At 42.5% G+C, this 16,665-nt stretch overlaps 1 protein-coding gene across 2 annotated transcripts in view; it reads right to left on the reverse strand.

The window, feature by feature from the left end:
- The window catches only part of LOC132891652 (MORC family CW-type zinc finger protein 3-like), a 113,041-nt gene that overhangs the window by 47,789 nt on the left and 48,587 nt on the right, over nucleotides 1-16,665 (reverse strand). For both annotated transcript variants that reach the window (XM_060929444.1, XM_060929445.1), the window contains 2 exons: nucleotides 13,046-13,143; nucleotides 12,776-12,859 (listed from right to left, as the gene is read on the reverse strand). In XM_060929444.1, the coding sequence (XP_060785427.1) occupies nucleotides 12,776-12,859; nucleotides 13,046-13,143 (182 nt within the window). The remainder of the gene's footprint in view (nucleotides 1-12,775; nucleotides 12,860-13,045; nucleotides 13,144-16,665) is intronic.

Below are 16,665 nucleotides of genomic sequence, written 5' to 3' on the forward strand. Positions count from 1 at the left end.
AACTGAGGGTCAGGGTTCATGCTGCATAACCACTTTTTAGGCAAATTTTTTATCATTAAAGCCATCTGGAAGTTTTCACCACTTCAGACAATCATCACATTGAATCCAGTTTTGATCTGGTTGCTTCCTGGAAGTCCACACAATCATGTTATTGTTTATGTAAATCAGAATCAGAAACACTTTAATTGCCAGGTATGTGGACACACACGAGGAATTTGACTCCGGTACACTTGGCTCTCATAGTACAAAACAGATAAAAAAGCGTAGACACAAAATCAAACAAACAAGCAAACAACAACAACAAAAATAGGTGCATAGTGTAAAGTAATCCTGGTAAGTCAAGTATGGAATAGTTAAATAAATATAAAGTATACAGTGTGCACAGAATGACGGTATAAGTGTTCAGATATTTTACAAGTGATATTACTGATATATGAATCTGGATTTTAGCTGTTCATCACAGAAAGGATTTCCCTTTTGGTGCAATATGGTGCATAGTGCAAAGATGAATAGTAAATTTAAATAAGTATAAATATAAGTAACAGTGAGCACAGAATGACAGTATGAGTGTGCAGATATTTTGCAAGTGATATTACTGATATATGAATCTGTATTTTAGCTGTTCATCACAGAGACAGCCTGAGGGAAGAAACTGTTCTTGTGTCTGGTTGTTTTTGCATACAGAGATCTATATCGCCTCCCTGAGGGGAGAAGATTAAACAGATTGTGACCAGGGTGTGATGGGTCCGCAGAGATGTTACCTGCCCGTTTCCTGACTCTGGACAAGTATAAGTCTTGAATGGAGGGCAGGTTGACACCAATAATTTTCTCTGCAGACCTTATTGTCCGTTGCAGTCTGTTCTTCTCCTGTTTGGTGACCGATCCAAACCAAACAGTGATGGAAGAGCAAAGAACAGACTGAATGATGGCAGAGTAGAATTGTGTCAGCAGCTCTTTAGGCAGGTTGAGCTTCCTGAGCTGGCGCAGAAAGTATAACCTCTGCTGAGCCTTTTTGATGATAGTGACTGTGTTTGTCTCCCATTTCAAGTCCTGAGAGATTGTGGAACCCAGAAACCTGAAGCTTTCAATGGCAGTCACAGTGTTGTTGTTGATGGTGATGGGCAGCAGAGTGGGGGGGCTCCTCCTAAAGTCCACAGTCATCTCCACAGTTTTGAGCATGTTCAGCTCCAGATTGTTCTGACCGCACCATCAGACCAGCCGTTCAACCTCCCGTCTGTATGCAGACTCGTCACCGTCCCGGATGAGGCCGATGACCGTTGTATCGTCTGAAAATTTCAGGAGTTTAACGGACGGGTCTCTTGAGGTGCAGTCATTGGTATAAAGGGAGAAGAGCAGTGGGGAGAGCACACACCCTTGTGGAGCGCCAGTGCTGACAGTCCGAGTGCTGGATATGAGGCTCCCCATCCTCACCTGCTGCTTCCTGTCAGTCAGGAAGTTTGTAATCCACTGACAGGTGGAGGAGGGCACAGTGAGCTAGGTGAGTTTGGTGTGGAGGATGTCTGGAACAATGGTGTTGAATGCCGAACTGAAGTCCACGAACAGAATCCTGGCATACATCCCTGCAGAGTCAAGGTGTTGCAGGATGTAGTGCAGTCCCATATTGATTGCATCATCCGCTGACCTGTTTGCCCGGTAGGCAAACTGCAGGGGGTCCAGCAGGGGGTCTGTGATGTCCTTCAGGTGTGACAACACCAGTCTCTCGAAGGGCTTCATGACTACAGTTGTGAGAGCTACAGGCCTGTAGTCATTCAGTCCTGTGATGGTGGTTTTCTTGGGAACCGGGATTATTGTGGAGCGTTTGAAGCATGAGGGGACTTCACACAGCTCCAGGGATCTATTGAAGATCTGGGTGAAGATGGGAGCCAGCTGATCAGCAAAGACCTTCAGACAGGAGGGTGATACACCATCTGGGTCAGGTGCCTTCCTGATCTTCTGTCTGCAAAAAAGCTGACAAACATCCTCTTCACAGATCTTGAGTGCTGGTGTGGGTTCGGAGGCGAGAGGAGGCAGAAGAGCAGGGGGTGTGAATGGGTCTTTAATGTCTGGGGGGGAGAGGTGTGAATTTGTCGAATCTGGAGTAGAACACATTCAACTCGTCAGCCAGTTGATGGTTCATTGCAGTGTAGGGGGATGGTCTCCTGTAGTTAGTGATATTCTTCAGGCCTGTCCACACTGATGCTGGATCGTTGGCTGAAAGGCTGTTTTTAATCCTTTCAGCATAGCTCCTCTTAGCTGATTTCACCTCTTTCGTCAGTGTGTTTCTGGCCTGTTTGTACAGGACTCTGTCCCCACTTCTGTAGGCCTCCTCCTTGGTCTGGCAAAGCTGTCTGAGTTTTGCGGTTAACCAGGGTTTGTTTTTATTGTATGTGCGAAAGGTCTTGGTGGGCACACACATATCCTCACAAAAACTGATGTAAGATGTCACAGTATCAGTCAGTTCATGGAGGTCTGAAGCTGCAGCCTCAAAAACACTCCAATCAGTGCAGTCAAAGCAGGCTTGTAGTTCCGCTTTGGCCTCATCAGACCATCTCCTCACTCAGTGCGTTTACATGCACATAGAGAAAATCGAATTTCTGCCATTGCTCGACTGAAATCGAAGCTCTAAATGGCATGTAAACACCTTAGCTAGGCTGAAATTGAACCGAACTTGATTTCTCGCAATCGAGCTACACGACCTAGATTATGCGATTGTAGCCGAGCTACTTAGTGCATGTATACCCTATCGAGCTACGGAGTCAAGCCGCTTACTTCAGCGCTGCCCCTTCCGGAAGTGACGAGTGACGAGACCAAAAGCGGGAAAAACAACAGCCTTGGTCGGCATGACAACGAATCATGACAACGGCATGAATCTTTTCTTTTTGTGGCATTGTTTGCACTGTTAAAATTTAGCTCACTTACTGTATCACCAAATACATCTGTACAGCTGTTGCATAGCTGTGAATTGTGTACATAAACAAGTCATTTTTGTGTGTGTGTGTGTGTGTGTGTGTGTGTGTGTATATATATATATATATATATATATATATATATATATATATATATATATATATGTCCAACATCTGAAGAATGTCAATAAAAACAAAACAATTGAACTTGTGTGTTTATTAAGACATAAGTTAAATTGTAAGCAAAAAATAATAATTTTTTTGTAAGCAAAAAATGGACTTTAGAAAAATATTATTGTGCAAAATAAGTTGTCTTACAAAACAGTGGTCTGCGCCGGACAGTTTGTAGCCATACAGTCTGTTAGAGCAAGCCTAACAGCTTGAACACGGAACTGCAAGTGTTGCCAGATTGGGGGGGTTTAAGTGCATTTTGGCGGATTTGAACATGTTTTGGGCTGGAATACGTCAGCAGTATCTGGCAACACTATAGCTCTTCTTCATGACGACAACCGGAAGTGTACCAACACGATGGGGCGTGTAGCGCCACGTGTGGCTCGGGTGCACAATGCACCTTGCACAATAGCCCGATTTCACTTGTGCATGTAGGATTGGATTTCTCTGGCACCCCTGCTGGGACCCTTTGCTCGATTACCGACAGTAGCTCGATTTGGATGTGCATGTAAACGTACTGACTGTCTTAACTACAGGCTTAGCAGATTTCAGCTTCTGCCTGTAAATATACTCCTATACTCATCAATCTGACTTTTATAGAGGATGTGTGTCAGTGCACATGCAGTGTTGCTTCTGTTGTACTGGAAACAACCCGGAAACGTAGAATATCTGATTTATACCCATAGCAGTTTGAGTTTAACAAACTTATATTTAACATTATTAGAAATGTATTTCATATCTGACTGCCTATATGACAATATATTCAAAGTATATCCAGGTTACTATTAAGATTTTTATTGTTAATATTTTTCCAGAAACTTTGTGAGAAAAAAACAAAATACATTTTATATATATATATATATATATATATATATATATATATATATATACATACACACACACACATGGGTGCCGCCAGGGGGGGAAAGGTTAGAACAATTCTCGGGGCCCAGCACTGCCATGGGGCCCTTTAAGGGGCTGATAATATGCTTTTAATAAGACTTTTGAAATACCAACAATGCAATATTCCATCTGGTAAAATGAGCTAATTGAACAAGGTTGTCTATTTCTTGAGTTCTTCAACATAGTCATTTAACCCTCCCCCTTTTGCGAAATGGTATGGTCCAGTTCTGGTAGAAACGCGATGCGTTAAATCTGTGTGCTGATCAGTGCAACGCTACTTGCTGCTGAGTCGCGGTGCAGCAGCCAGCCAGCCAGCAGTGGAGTGCGTACAGTCTATGATTGCTAAATATGAAGAGTGGCTGTCAAAAACGTAAAGAAAGGCAGCTGAAAGCTGAGAGGGACCGGAGAGGCAGGCAACTGGTCACTCAGTTTTTCCCAAAGAAAAGTAGCTATCGCTCACATGTGTGTTCAAAATATTAGCGAATGGTAAATGAACAGTATGAACGTGGTTGGATTAGCCTATCAAGAGAACACTTTTACAGTTTGTACAGTGACATTTTTTCAATTTTAATAACTGAACTGACTTGTGTGATAAACAAGATGAAATATTACGTTATGCTGGTGCTAATAACTAGTGCTAATAACCAGTTTCATAACTAATGGGGTGCCCTAAATATGCACAGATTCAGCCTCAGGGGGACCTCCGCCCTACCAAACCACTGAACCCGCCTTTGGAGAAGGAGGTAAGCAGCAATACAACCCATAAATGCTTTAGGATTGAAGTTTTTAATGAGCAAGCGCCATATACAGTTTGCTAGATTAAAGTGTTGCTAATAACGGACACCAGTCAAGTGTTTGACATGGTTACGTGTGTGGAATGTTCACACGTTCTAAACCACTGGTTTCAAATTGAGGAGCTGGAGAAAGCGCAGCACACATAAAAGAGGGATACAGCAGTCACATCACACGTTTCACTACCAATTGTCCTAGCACAAGAAGGCATGTGGCAAAATCTTGAATTTTCATTTGTGATTGTAAATGCACCAGAATTAGTCACTGACCAGTTTTCATCTAGTCCCTGGTAGGTTAATACATAAAATGTAATAACAAAGTCACAAACTCAAGGTCCATGGGCTATCAAAAGTCAAATAATGACAATAGTGCAATTGTGATGAGGGTGGGCAAAGTTGGGGGGCCCAAAATTCTAATCTTTCATGGGGCCCAAAATTTCTGGCGGCACCCCTGTATATATATATATATATATATATATATATATATATATACACACAGGGGTGCTGCCAGAAATTTTGGGGCATAAATATAAAATGCAAAAAAAAGGCTGTGCAACTGCAATTAAGCTGCTAGCATTCATTTTTCAGGTTGCAGTGGTGTTTGACAGTTAAAGGACATGGGACATGAAACATAAATGCACGCTATATCAGTTTCTTTCCATTAAAAATATGAAATAATTGCATCAACAAATACAAAATTATCTATTAAATTCAGCAAAATCGTTATATTCGTGATGATTATATGGCATTTCTGCTCGAGCTCCGATATGCATATTTTACAACCGGAAGAGCCGCTGTCACGTGATCATACGTCACAAAAACTTTCGGGTACAGCACAAGCGGGTAGATGAATATGGAGAAGTGTGAATCGTGATGATGACGAATGTGACAAAATAGTTTTTGTGTCTTGGATGACAAGAAAATTGTTTCGTTTTTAGAGTGTTTAACGTACATTGAACATCATGGTGTATTGCGACCTCCCAGTCAGTCAGACGCGCTGTTACTCCTGTTAGCAATGTAGCTAGGCTCAGCATGGCCAATGGTATTTTTTGGGGCTGTAGTTAGATGCGACCAAACTCTTCTGCGTTTTTCCTGTTTACATAGGTTTATATGATCAGTGACATGAAACAAAGTTCAGTTACACAAATTGAAACGTGGCGATTTTCTATGCTATGGAAAGTCCGCACTATAATGACAGGCGTACTAACACCTTCTGCGCGCTGCGACAGCGCATTGATACCTTCACTCGGAGTTGTACCATTATTTTTTAGACAGGGCGGACGGACCAGGGCATTCGCCCGCCTGGCCGTGCCCGACGAGGAGCGCTCTCGGCCGGCTTGGGAGGCAGACGGCAGCCCCTCCTGGAAGTGTGGTTTTACCATGGGCCTCACGCGGAAAAATGCCGAGGTGCATTCGCTAAGCGACTGAAAGCCGAGGTAAGGATTAGTATTATAATTTTGGGTGTATCAATTATTGATTATCATAATTCTGACTCGTTTCGCCATTTTGAATGTTTTCATCTCGGACTCTGGAAGCATTGTATCTCAATCAATCTCGAAAAATATCAGCAAAAAAAAAACTAGCTTGCAACGGACTTTAGCTAGATCTATGATGAACTTTCAATGTATGATACAAAAATAATACTTCTTTCAACAGATCATTAGCCTTTGAGCAGAATTGTTTTTAACTTACCAGGATGTGTTATCGAGCCGACCGCTTTCAGTTTCATGGGGATTGAATGAACTCTCACTCTCAGAATCATCTGACCCGTCAGAGTAAAGACAAGATCCATGTTCATGTGAATTTCCAGCTATCGGTTCGAATTGATAGGGTCTAACTTCACATCTCTGTGAAACATCGGGAATGTCACTGTCGATGGTGTCCATTTCGGTAACCTGTTTACATTAGATACCCAAGCGCTGGCTCCTTGGAAAGTTTTTGTGACGTCACGGGTCATGTGACCACCTAGCTAATTAACGAATCATTGTTTTACGCTGATGTATAAAAAAGTTGAATAATGTGATGATTTTCACATTTTTGACGCCCTGCAGTGATTTAGATGGCATTTCTTATGTCCTTTATACATAATTATACCCAGAAAAAAATCCATGTCCCATGTCCTTTAAGAGACGCTACACCTTTCCCACATTTGGGTGTGGTTTCAGCACCTTCAGCAGACACGCCCCCCCAGTGTCTCAGAGCACAGACTACTGCTTATTTTTTTCATGATATTGAAACCTAATTTTATTTGCATGGATTTTTTAATCATTCCAAATTGGCTGGGTGAATAATAGCACATTTGTCTGTGCTGTGACAAACTAAGAACACATACAGTATTGCTGTTTTACTCTGACTTTAAGGATTTAATGACTGTCCTGATGACATCATGGTCTGTGTGGCGTTTCATTTCATTATTCTTGAAATTCCTCTTGTAGATCAATAAAGTACAATTAAACATGCATATCTGTAAGTTTGTCAGTGCTATACAATTTCCAAAGTCGTGCCCATCACTTGAGAAGGCGAATATACATATAGAAATATACAGCTGTACTGTCATGGATACTATAGTGTAAACAGATGGTTCATTTTTGCTTTCAGAATTATATTGCAGAGCTTGATTCAGGATGGTCATCAGGGGCTGTAATGTCATCACTACAACCAGTAGAGCTTGTAGGACTTGATGGTACAATTTCTTGAATAATCAACACTTCTTGCCTGTTGTCTTGAGTGGGAGAGTGGTAAAGACTTCATTGGGGTCATCAGGTGGGCACCCTCCTTCCTTGATGTTTCATTGATTTAGGCCCACGACACCTCCAGAGGGCTCAACGGTGACACCTGGCATCCCAGGTGTGCCCCCCTCTGTTTTTACCCCTCAGTGGTCATTTCCCCCTCAATGGTCATCTCACAGCCCAGCTGGAGTCCTTCCTCTTGATCCACAGCCAGTTGCTGCTTCGCTCTGCAGCCTCTGAGAGTGACTTCACTGCTTTTTGGAAGGCCTGTCCTTTCACTCCCATTCTGTTCAGGAGCCTAGTTGTAGTCTTGGCAAAAAAACCTCTACACCCAACTTCTACTGGGAACACCTTGGTATGCCTTCTTGCCTTCAACATTAAAGGTCTGCTCTCCCCCCCGGGGGATATTGAGGACTGTTCCAAATACACATCTGAAGCTATGCAAGTTTTTGTCCTGGAGACATAAGTGACACCATTAGAAACCCTGAATCTTCTAGTTTTCAAATATATACAGTATGTGTTTAAAATAATTTTTATTGATGGCTCTTTGTAAAGACAATAAGAAGAAATCTTAGATATAAGCTCTCTAAATAAATAAATTTCTTTTATTTCAGCTCTCTAGGCAGTAGCAGCCTCTTAATGACACACCCCTCAGCTATTCAGATGCTAAGCACTCGGGCAATCAATAGTGTCATTGTCTAGCAGGACTGGGTGAGAACACGCCCCATTTCACCGGTATAAACAAGTCCACATGTTCACTTGTTTACATACTAACTGAGAAATTTTGAGGAGAGACTATTACCCTGTCCACACTAGGGATTTTGTACCGATATGATACTACTTTCGTACCGCAATACCTGTCCACACTAGCAACTATACTGGTACTGTAGCGATATAACTGTATTGGTACGAAACCCACAAATGTATGGGTTTCGTACTGGTACAGTATCGGTACTGTAGCGCTTCGCTGTAGTGTGGACAGATGAAGTAGTTCTGTATCGATACAAATATAATGCGCATGCACAATGAACCATTCCTACTTCTTCCGGCAATATGCACGTGCTTTCCAGCTGTAAATAAAACGTCAAAATGGCTCAAAACGACCGTGGAGCTACATGGAGCAAAGAAAGGGGGGGAAAAAGGAGGGAGGAAGAAAGGAGGAAGAGGGGAAAAGGGAGAGAAAGGGAGGGGAAGAGAAGGGAAGAGGGAGAAAGTGAGGGGGGAGATTGAAGAAGATTGAAGAAACACAGGACGAGTTGGAATTATCCTTTATGTGCCAGCATGTACTAAGACTTGCCAACGGAAATGACACAGAGGAGTTATCAAGTGGGCACCCCCTTCATCAGCATTTCGTTGATTTAAGCCCACGACGCCTCCGGAAGGCTCAACGGTAACCCCAGGCGTCCCTGAAGTACCCCCCTCTGTGTCATCCCTGGCTGCCACTTGATGCCCAACAGGTGTCCTTGTGCTTCAGCCAAAGCCAGTGGCTACTAACTTCAGCTGCTCCTGACAGCGTTTTGATGGCATGACGTAGGGCGTGGCCTCTTACTCCCATGTCCTTGAGTAGCCTGGTGGTGGATGACGCCACAAAGCCTCTGCAACCCACCTCCACAGGGCACACCTCCGTCCTCCAGCCACGTTGCTGTGCCTCCGCAGCAAGGTCAGCATATCGTAGGTGTTTCCTTTCATATGCCTCTTCTACGGACTCCTCCCAGGGCACAGTGAGTTCAATGATATAGACCTTCTTAGCAGATGGTGACCAAAATACCAAGTCAGGCCTAAGAGTAGTGGCAGCGATCTCAGGAGGAAAGGCAAGGCGTTGACCAACATCTGCCAGCATTTTCCAGTCAGAAAGGGAGATTCGTTTTCTTTGTTTCTTTCTCAACTGCCTCGCGCGTGTTATATGATTCGACTGAATAAATGACCACCAGAAATACAGACTGTACATTGACAACAAAAAGCACACACACGTTGTTTCATCCGCCATATTCTTGGAAGGAAGTTACTCGGTAACCACAGAAACATTTCGCGCACGCGCATTTCAACTACCGTGAAAGAAAACCGCAAACATTTCTTGCTAGTGTGGACAGATGCACTAAACTGTACCGGTATACTTTGTATCGATACAGTTATACCACTTTCGTACTGGTATAAGTGTGAACACAGCATTACTTTCTTTGCAGTAGCTTGCAAAGCTTTGGGGGAAGGTAACAACAGTGCCCTGGCAGAGCCACTGACAGGACAAAGACAGCCATTGACAGATTGACAGCCAACACCACATGGACAGTGACGGGGGGTGGGGGCAGTTACAGGTGTGATACACCCATCTAATCAGTATTCATTTGAAATAGCCACTGGCTTCAGTTTGTCTGATTTTTTTGCAATTTGTATTGAAACTACATAACATTACTGAATGCTCTTCTTACTTTTATGTAGCCAATACTTATGTTTACAAGGTTCAAACTTCAAAAGTCTTGGCTAGATATATTTATAGTGTGTTTTTTTACAAGATTTGAAGACCTTTGAAAATAGGTTTTTGTCTAGTTGTGTTTACACTGAATTTTAATAAAAACTAATTTCATTACATTTACTTTACTCTCATATTGTTATTGTTGAGGTTTTCTAGAATATCACCATATGTGCCACTTTTGTATAGATGTTTTTAGTTAGATGAAAAACTCAAAAATGTCAAGGTGTAGCAGACTGCCTCAAACTGTCTGAAAGGCCCCGGACCTCTGAGTGGAGACTGATCTGCCGGAATTGGTTGATGCTAGATGTATCCTTTTCCTTGGGTATCATTACACCCCCTGCTCTCTGCCAAGCTTTTGGTATGGTTTGCTTTGTCCAAACCACCTTCATCTGTTTCCAGAGAAACCGCAAAACGTCGGGAGCATTTTTGTACAGCTGGTATGGAACTCCATTTGGTCCAGGAGCTGAAGCTGCCCTTGCCTTCTTAATTGCCTTCTCAACCTCACTCCACCGTGGGGGACTGTCATCCAGTAGATGTTCTGGCTGAGGTACTGGTGGCATGTCTGAGGGTATCTCCCTTCGTTCAAGTCTCTGGATGTCTATGTTTCTTTCAGGTGGTCCCCCAGCTCCCTCTTTGACACCTTAAGAGACCCGCTCTTCTCCTTTGTGAACAGACCTTTTACAAACCTGAAGGGCTCTTTGTAGAAGGAAATTCTTACCTTCTCCTTCCTCTTGTGTCAAGTTCTGAGGTTTTCAGCTCTTCACAGGCTTGCCAGAAGACCCTTAAGATCCTCATGCAGGAGGTCAATGGCTGCTCTCTCCTCCACTGAAGCTTTCCTCCATTGTTTCCTCAGCTGTCATCTTTCCTTGACAAGTTGATCAATCTCTTGTTGCCTTCTGGACTTGGGTGGGGTCGTTGTTTCCTTCTTATTTGGCTGTTTTAGTCCAAATCTTTCTGCTCCATAGGAGTTGATAAGATCACCCATTTTCTCCAGCTTCTTCTCAACTGTTCCTCTGAGGCTACTCAGGATGTTCATCAGGTCTGTATTGATTGTTGCCCACTCTTTCTTGCTGCAGGATTCTGGCCACTTCACTTGGTTTCTGTGGCCTTGGATGTTTTTCTCCAATGCAGGCTGTGGCTGGTTAGGTTCCAGGTTGTCACAAGGTGTGCTTGAGTCTCTCTCAGTCACTGGGATAGTAATGCTCAGTGGACTGTGGGTTGAATCCTGCCACTGAGCTTCATTTGCCTTACTGGACCTTTGTCTTAGTAGATAATCCTGAAATTCATCTCTGTTATGAAGTTACAATGAAAAAAAGAATAATTTAATTTACCTGATTTAAATGTGTACTGTACATTAGTGCTTTGTAAATGAACTGAGGTGCGTTTACACCATTTGTTTCTGTACAGCCAGGATGATTTGATAGTCATGGAATAAAAGTGAACTCAACACATTCTCACCGAACCAAGTATCACTGAGCTACAAGGCAGTGATGCTTCTCACTATGCTATCCAATCATACCACAGAAGCAAGCTCATTTACTACTATGAATTACAGTCTTCCTGTCTATAATTAGAGCATGTTAATTCTATGTAAATTGGTTAATTAATTACTAGTAGACTGTATATTTGTTTAAATTACATTTTAAAATAGCAATGAAATCACGTTTTGATAAGAAAGAAAACATTTTTACATAAATGATATTTCATATTTTCTTTCACATCAGCATAACCACATATTCTTTTTTTCAGTGTATAAGCATGCAAAAATACTGAAGAAGGTGAATGTAAATGTAGGCAACACCCATAGTGCTAGCTAGTCAGATAGCCAGCTTAGCTACCACTAATGTGCTGTGTATCTGCTTCTCTACTTCTGGACATCTGTAATTTCATAGTGGAGACAAATTTAAGGATTTAATAACTGTATTGATGACATCCTGATCCCAAACAAGCATCTTGATAGCCAAAGTAAATAACACCATCAAACGTGGACTCGCTCTTTACACGGGCATTTAACAGAGGCTCTTATCCAGAGCAACCTACAACAGGACCCTGACAAACCCACAGCAGCGGGCAGCCCGGGGAGCAGTTGGGAGTTAGGTGCCTTGCTCAAGAGCATTTCAGCTATTCCTACTGGTCCAAGGAATTGGACCAGTGACCTTTTGGTCCCAAAGCTGCTTCTCTAACCTTTCGGCCATGGCTTCCCTGGTAACGTTTGACTTTTATGTTTACATTTCATATTTACATTTAACATGTAAGGGTGGCATGGTGGTGCCATGGTTAGCACTGTCACCAGAAAATTCTGGGTTCGAACCTCACTGCCTTTCTGTGTCAAGTTTGCATGTTCTCCGTGTGCCTGCCTGGCTGCCTCCAAAGACATGCGGATTAGGTCAATGAATACGAATAGTTGTTTGTATCTGTGTTAGCCCTATAATAGACTGGCAACCTGCCCAGGGTGTAGTCTGCCTCTCACTCAAAGTCAGCTGGGATTGGCTCCAGCTTCCCCTGTGACCCTGCTGGATAAGCGATATAGATAATGGGTGGATCCAAACACATTATTTACAAATAATGAGCAATTTTCAAGTCATTTTACACAGAAAAATAACATGAGGAAATGGAACATTGGTTTTGTTGCATTAATTCATCTCTAAATGTAGGAAAATTGTGCTAAATGATCAAAAAATTACACCCATAAAAAGGTTAAACAATTTTACCAAACACCACTCCATGTGCATGTGCGAGAGAGAGAGAGAGAAAGAGAGAGAGAGAGAGAGAGAGAGAGAGAGAGAGAGGCACTTTTAAACTTACACATTATCCGAAGTTCCAGTCCAGTTATAACAATAGTTCTTCCAATAATCCTTTAGCTTTTTACTGACATTTGTCATGGTATTCCTGCAAAGACAATATTGTACATATCATCCTTAATTATATCCACATTAAAAAAAAATCAGTGGCCTTAAAATCCTTGAGATAATACCCTTACTGTATACTGTACTATAAACAACCTTTTGTATAGAGATAATTGACTCCTGCACTCCTGAAAGTTATAGGCCATCTGAAGATATTACTTAAACACACCTGTAGTCTTCAGTATCATCAAAGTTCTGCTTATTGTGAGTTGGTTCGAGGTAGTCACACTCGATCACCCCGATAATGCCCTCTCCTGTGTTGCCGGCCTGGTAACAGAACATAAACACTACTGTATAAATATCATAAATAAAAGACCATTTTGTTTGGTTTACTTCATAAAATAACCCCTGAACTGACTCGGATTATGTATTCTTTTACATGATGAAAGCCCCTGAAATAAGTACTCTTGCATATTGGGTGACATGTACTCAAGCACAGTTATCGAGAATTACAGATAAAAAGTTATCATTTTGTTGTATGTGCAAAAATAAGTCCAACCTCTGCTTAGTCAGGGGATCATCCCATGTATTTTCTCAGTGACAGATGAATAACTAGTTCAGTGAATGAATACCTGGGGTGTGTTTCAAATAGTACCATAAGTTGTGTGATGTACACAATGTGGAATGCTCTGAAGATTGATCTTCAGAGAATGCTGCATGCTCACACTGAGCACTTTGGGGAGCAAAGTTGACTTTCAGCATAAACAATACCGGTCAAATTGGACACACCTTCGCACAGTGTTTTTTCTTTATTTTTATTCATTAAAAGAAACTTCATGTCATGGCTTGTTGTTTCTCTTTATTTAGTTGAGTGGTTCTTGATATAATATAGATTACTACAGTTGTGGCATAGGACTATTTACTGTATTTTTATTATTTACTATTTACTGTATGATGGTCTGAAATGTATTAAGAAGGCACACCTCTGAACTGAAAAGCATTCCAGGTGACTACTTCATGAAGCTGGGTAAGATAATACCAATAGTGTGCAAAGCCTCATCAAGATAAATGGTGGCTACTTTGAAGAATCTAAAATATGAAATGTTTTGTTTTTAAACACTTTTTTGTTGACCACATAATTCCAAATATTTTCCATATGCTATTTCATAGTTTTGATGTCTTCAGTATTGTTCTACAGTATAGAAAATAATTAAAATACAGAAAATCTATGAATGAGCAGCTGTGTCCAAAATTTGAATGGTACTTTTTGGGGCCTGACAATTGTCCAGCAGCCCCTGCAAAAAAGACTGGCACCAGGTTCAGTTGACTGAATGTATACCATTTTTGGAACAATTCTCACAAGAACTGTGGCCTGGACCCCTACATCACAGTCATCAATAAGTCAACAACTGCATCACCCAGGGAAGGAGCTGCCAAGGTGCCCCCCAACATTGTGAACTAATTCAGGGCCATAAGTAGAGAGACCATGAGTCAATTTGGCATCAGGATAGGCCTACCTGTGTCTGGATAAAATTTTCCGAGATCTACATATCTGTTTGCTGTCAAGTAATGGTGGATGGTAGACGGATGTAATCGCAGGAAGCAAATTTGTTATAAAACAACAGTCAGGCATACAAATCCAAAATGTTAGGCAGAATCAAAAACATTGGACATGCAAAGGTCATGCGAGGCATAGGCTAGATGAGGCAGAGACAAAAGCAGAATCCAGAATACAGACATGCATACATGTCAAGTTATAAGGTTTCCCGTATTTGTCATGCTCCGCCCCAGACTTCCACTCCGGAGATTACTTATCTCCCAGGTCAGTGCTAATCCGGATCCGGGACAGGAATTCCATCTAGCCTGCATTTCACTTCCTGGTTCTCTCTGCTGTGTATTGAGGTATTTCACCTGATGTCACAGGGTCACGTGACGCCCCGGTGTCCGCCATTTTGAAAGTCAAGCTAGCTAATGTCAACAACAGTAGCTGGTATGTTACTGTAGCAATGTTTACGTTCAGTCATTTGGATGACTGTTAAAACCTTTCAGTCTCAAGTTTTTCCTTTACTGGATTTACTAGTTTACTGAGCTAGCGCGCTCGGGCAAGCCGGCGGCCGGCTAGCGCGCTCGGGCAAGCCGGCGGCCGGCTAGCGCGCGCTAGCTCCCAGCTTGCCCGAGCGCGCTAGCTCAGTAAACTAGTAAATCCAGTAAAGGAAAAACTTGAGACTGAAAGGTTTTAACAGTCATCCAAATGACTGAACGTAAACATTGCTACAGTAACATACCAGCTATGATGTTGTTGACATTAGCTAGTGCTAACAGCTAGTTGCTAATACACTGCTACAACTACACCGACCCTAATAATATAGTTCTTGGTCATTGTCTGGTAACAGCAAATTTATAACGGGCCATGTCTCAACAGACTAAGAAGTTATTTCAATGACATTTAATAACATTTTGTTTATCCTGAGGACTGAAAGTAAATGAAAATGTGAACAAACCTTAGCTGTAATAAGATGGCGACCACCGGCTCAAGGGATGACCCGCTGATGTAGGCATGTTACCCAACCTGACACAAAATATTTGTAGGTATCCAAACTCTTATACGCTTTCAGATCAATACCTGTGTATGGCGATGGGTTTTTAACGACATAGGTATACAGATCATGTGGGCCGAAGTCAGGTAAAGACGAGGGCTTCGTGTACTTCCGTACGTCAGTGAACAATCCTGGTGGAAGCAGGTAAACGTCGTTCTCTAAGCCTGCTAACCTCAATTTTTGCAAATACCTCTCCTTCTGCTCGCCCTGTAAATGCCCTACGTCGCTGGATAGTGAAGGTGTTTTCTGCATCTCGCTCCTTTTTCTTTTATGTTTTTCGTTTGTCGCCTTCCTCGCATTCAAACGGATTCGAGCCGTGCCGTCCAAAATGGCAGCATCACATGACTTGGTCACGTGGGTGAAATACCTCAATAAATAAGCCGTTCTCAGACCCTGACTTTGCCAGAACGTCTTGTTTTGCTATTCTAGCCATTTCTGTGCCTTCATTGTGTTTCATGGTTTTTGCTCAAGCTATTTTTCTAGTTCATGGTTTTTGCACTAAGGGTTTTTTCTAGTTCATGGTTTTTGCACTTAGGTTTTTTTCTTGTTTGTTTTTTTGCTCTAGCATTTTTGTCCTTGTCTGTCTCGTGTTTTGTTCAAGTTTTTGTTAAGTTTTGTCTCTTTGTACCTGGACTATTTTTGCCATTTGTTTGTTTACCTTTTTTGCCACACCCTTTCCCTGGATTGAATCTCATTATTTATTGGATTACTGCCTGTGTGTTCTGCTTCTGGATCCTAATCTCATCACCCCTAACAGTACGTTCTGGCTAGCATGGATCCAGCAGAACTCACCCGTTTGAGAACGGCCATCCAGCAGCAAGGGACTCTCCTTGGGACCCATCAACAAGACCTCCATCAGATCACCCAGAACCTCACCACCCTGTCCAACTCACTCAACCTCCTCACCACACAGATGCAGCACTATCAAGCTGTGCCTACCCCTGCCCAGCTGTCTCCTACTTCAGCTCCTGCCACTGCTCTTCTCTGCGAACCGAGACTTCCAGTGCCTCAGCCCTATGATGGAGAACCAGGTACTTGCAGATCATTTCTGTCTCAATGCTCTTTGAGCCTAGAACTGCAACCTCTGGCCTTCGCCACAGAATGCTCCCAGGTAGCATATACAATCACGCTCCTCACCAGCAAGGCCAGAGAGTGGGGAACAGTGGTCTGGGACGCCGATGTACCCTTTTGTTCCTGTTTCAAGGATTTCTCCGAGGAGATGAGGCGAACTTTCAACCGCTCTCTGTCTGGC

The sequence above is a fragment of the Neoarius graeffei genome, chromosome 9, assembly GCF_027579695.1.
Source record: "Neoarius graeffei isolate fNeoGra1 chromosome 9, fNeoGra1.pri, whole genome shotgun sequence".
Lineage (NCBI taxonomy): Eukaryota > Metazoa > Chordata > Actinopteri > Siluriformes > Ariidae > Neoarius > Neoarius graeffei.